General features: G+C 25.2%; 1 protein-coding gene across 1 annotated transcript; it reads right to left on the bottom strand.

The window, feature by feature from the left end:
- Positions 1-500: 500 nt before the first annotated feature.
- LOAG_15390 (hypothetical protein) lies at positions 501-1,472 on the bottom strand (the record flags this gene model as incomplete). Its single annotated transcript, XM_003150881.1, has 4 exons — positions 501-597; positions 674-804; positions 982-1,119; positions 1,404-1,472. The coding sequence occupies 4 exons, from the start codon at positions 1,470-1,472 to the stop codon at positions 501-503; spliced, it is 435 nt and encodes a 144-aa protein (XP_003150929.1).
- Positions 1,473-1,629: the final 157 nt, after the last annotated feature.

Raw genomic sequence — 1,629 nt, 5'->3', positions numbered from 1 at the left:
GAAATTATGAATTGCATCACCAAAAATGATCACAAATGCGGCACTTTTAAGACCGCACATTACAACTGGTTCATTAGCAATTCCACTAATAGCACCATGATGATGACCACAACCATTATTGTTGATACTCTTCTTGCTTCCTCTTTAATATTTATTACTTAATTTTTTCCAATTTCTTAGAAGAATATTTTAATTATTAAAAAATTAAAATTAAATTAAACAAAAATCCTATTATAAAACTAATTTCGTCTATTTCTTCTTACACATAAATGTTGATGAAAAGAAAGATTTTAAAATTTGAAAAATCATTTAAATAGCGATAATATTGAAAATTTGATAAATATATTGATAACAAACAATTGCCTTTTAACACTGATATAAAATTTGATGAAGCTACTTGATAAATTGTTCGTTCAACTAATTGCGCTCACGATTTATACAACTTTCTACATTTTGGTATATTTAATCTTTTCTATTAATAGCATCCTAATTACTCTTAATTAACCATGATATGCAATTATTCTTCTCCACTTACGTTTCACAATCCGACCAAGCATTTTGTGGTGTAGCGGAAACTTTCCTAATTTTTGTTGTTTTCTGAAAATAATTATTCTATAATATATTTATTTGAAACCATTTTGGCATTGTATATTTTCACTCTAATTTAGCTTACATTTTTTTTTTCCAAATCGGTGAAGCAGCAATAAATTCTAATATATAAAGGATGTAAACGGCACCAATTACAGCTGTCATTTTGATTAACATTGTATGATCATCAGAAATGATTATTTCATCTTCAGATTTCTATAAATAATACAAAATATCAATTATGTTATACAGATTATTTCAATATTTGCAAATGATCGTAAAAGTTTATTGAATCATTTATAAGTAAATGAAATGATTGATAAAAAAAAAGCCTTTAATTTGATTAGTTGATAAATTTAGCTTAATTGCAATACTAAAAATTCAAAACATAACCTTATAATTATCATGATGATGATGATGATGATGTTGATGATAATCTGTATGATTATGTTCTATTTCGAAATCATTATGGTCATGATGATGATGATGATGGCCATGATCACGATGTGAATGATTATGTACTCCAATTACCTTAATTTTAAAATGATTGATATATCATTAACTTCTTCAGGCTTATCATTTCCAAATTATCACTAAAACTATTATCAATATATTAAGCCCTGTCAAATTTCCAATCATCTAAAGTATAAATTTACCAAAGCTATAATCTCTTATTAAATGTTTCATAGAATATTGTCGCTTTTTAATATTAAAAATTAACAATTTAAAATTAATCATTTCTTATTTTTGTTTTTTTTTTCTTTTTTATCCATCGATAATTGGTAAAGAATAAAAAAAAAAAAAAAAGAAAATACCTGCGGTAAAATATGAAGTAAAGCATCTGAGCTCATTGTTGATGCTGCTAAAGCAATAAATATTTGCATCCATCTATTACGCCATTTACCTTTGATGATTGGTAAAAATATAAGACCAGTTAGGGATAATAATGATATTACAGTAATCGATGTAAAACCATAAAAAAGAGCTGAAATTTGAAGGGAAATTTTCAATTAAAAATGAAAATTTTGCAAGCATTCTTCT

Source organism: Loa loa (genome assembly GCF_000183805.2).
Source record: "Loa loa unplaced genomic scaffold supercont3.616, whole genome shotgun sequence".
Classification (NCBI taxonomy): domain Eukaryota; kingdom Metazoa; phylum Nematoda; class Chromadorea; order Rhabditida; family Onchocercidae; genus Loa; species Loa loa.
This window is presented reverse-complemented; position numbering and strand designations above follow the sequence as displayed.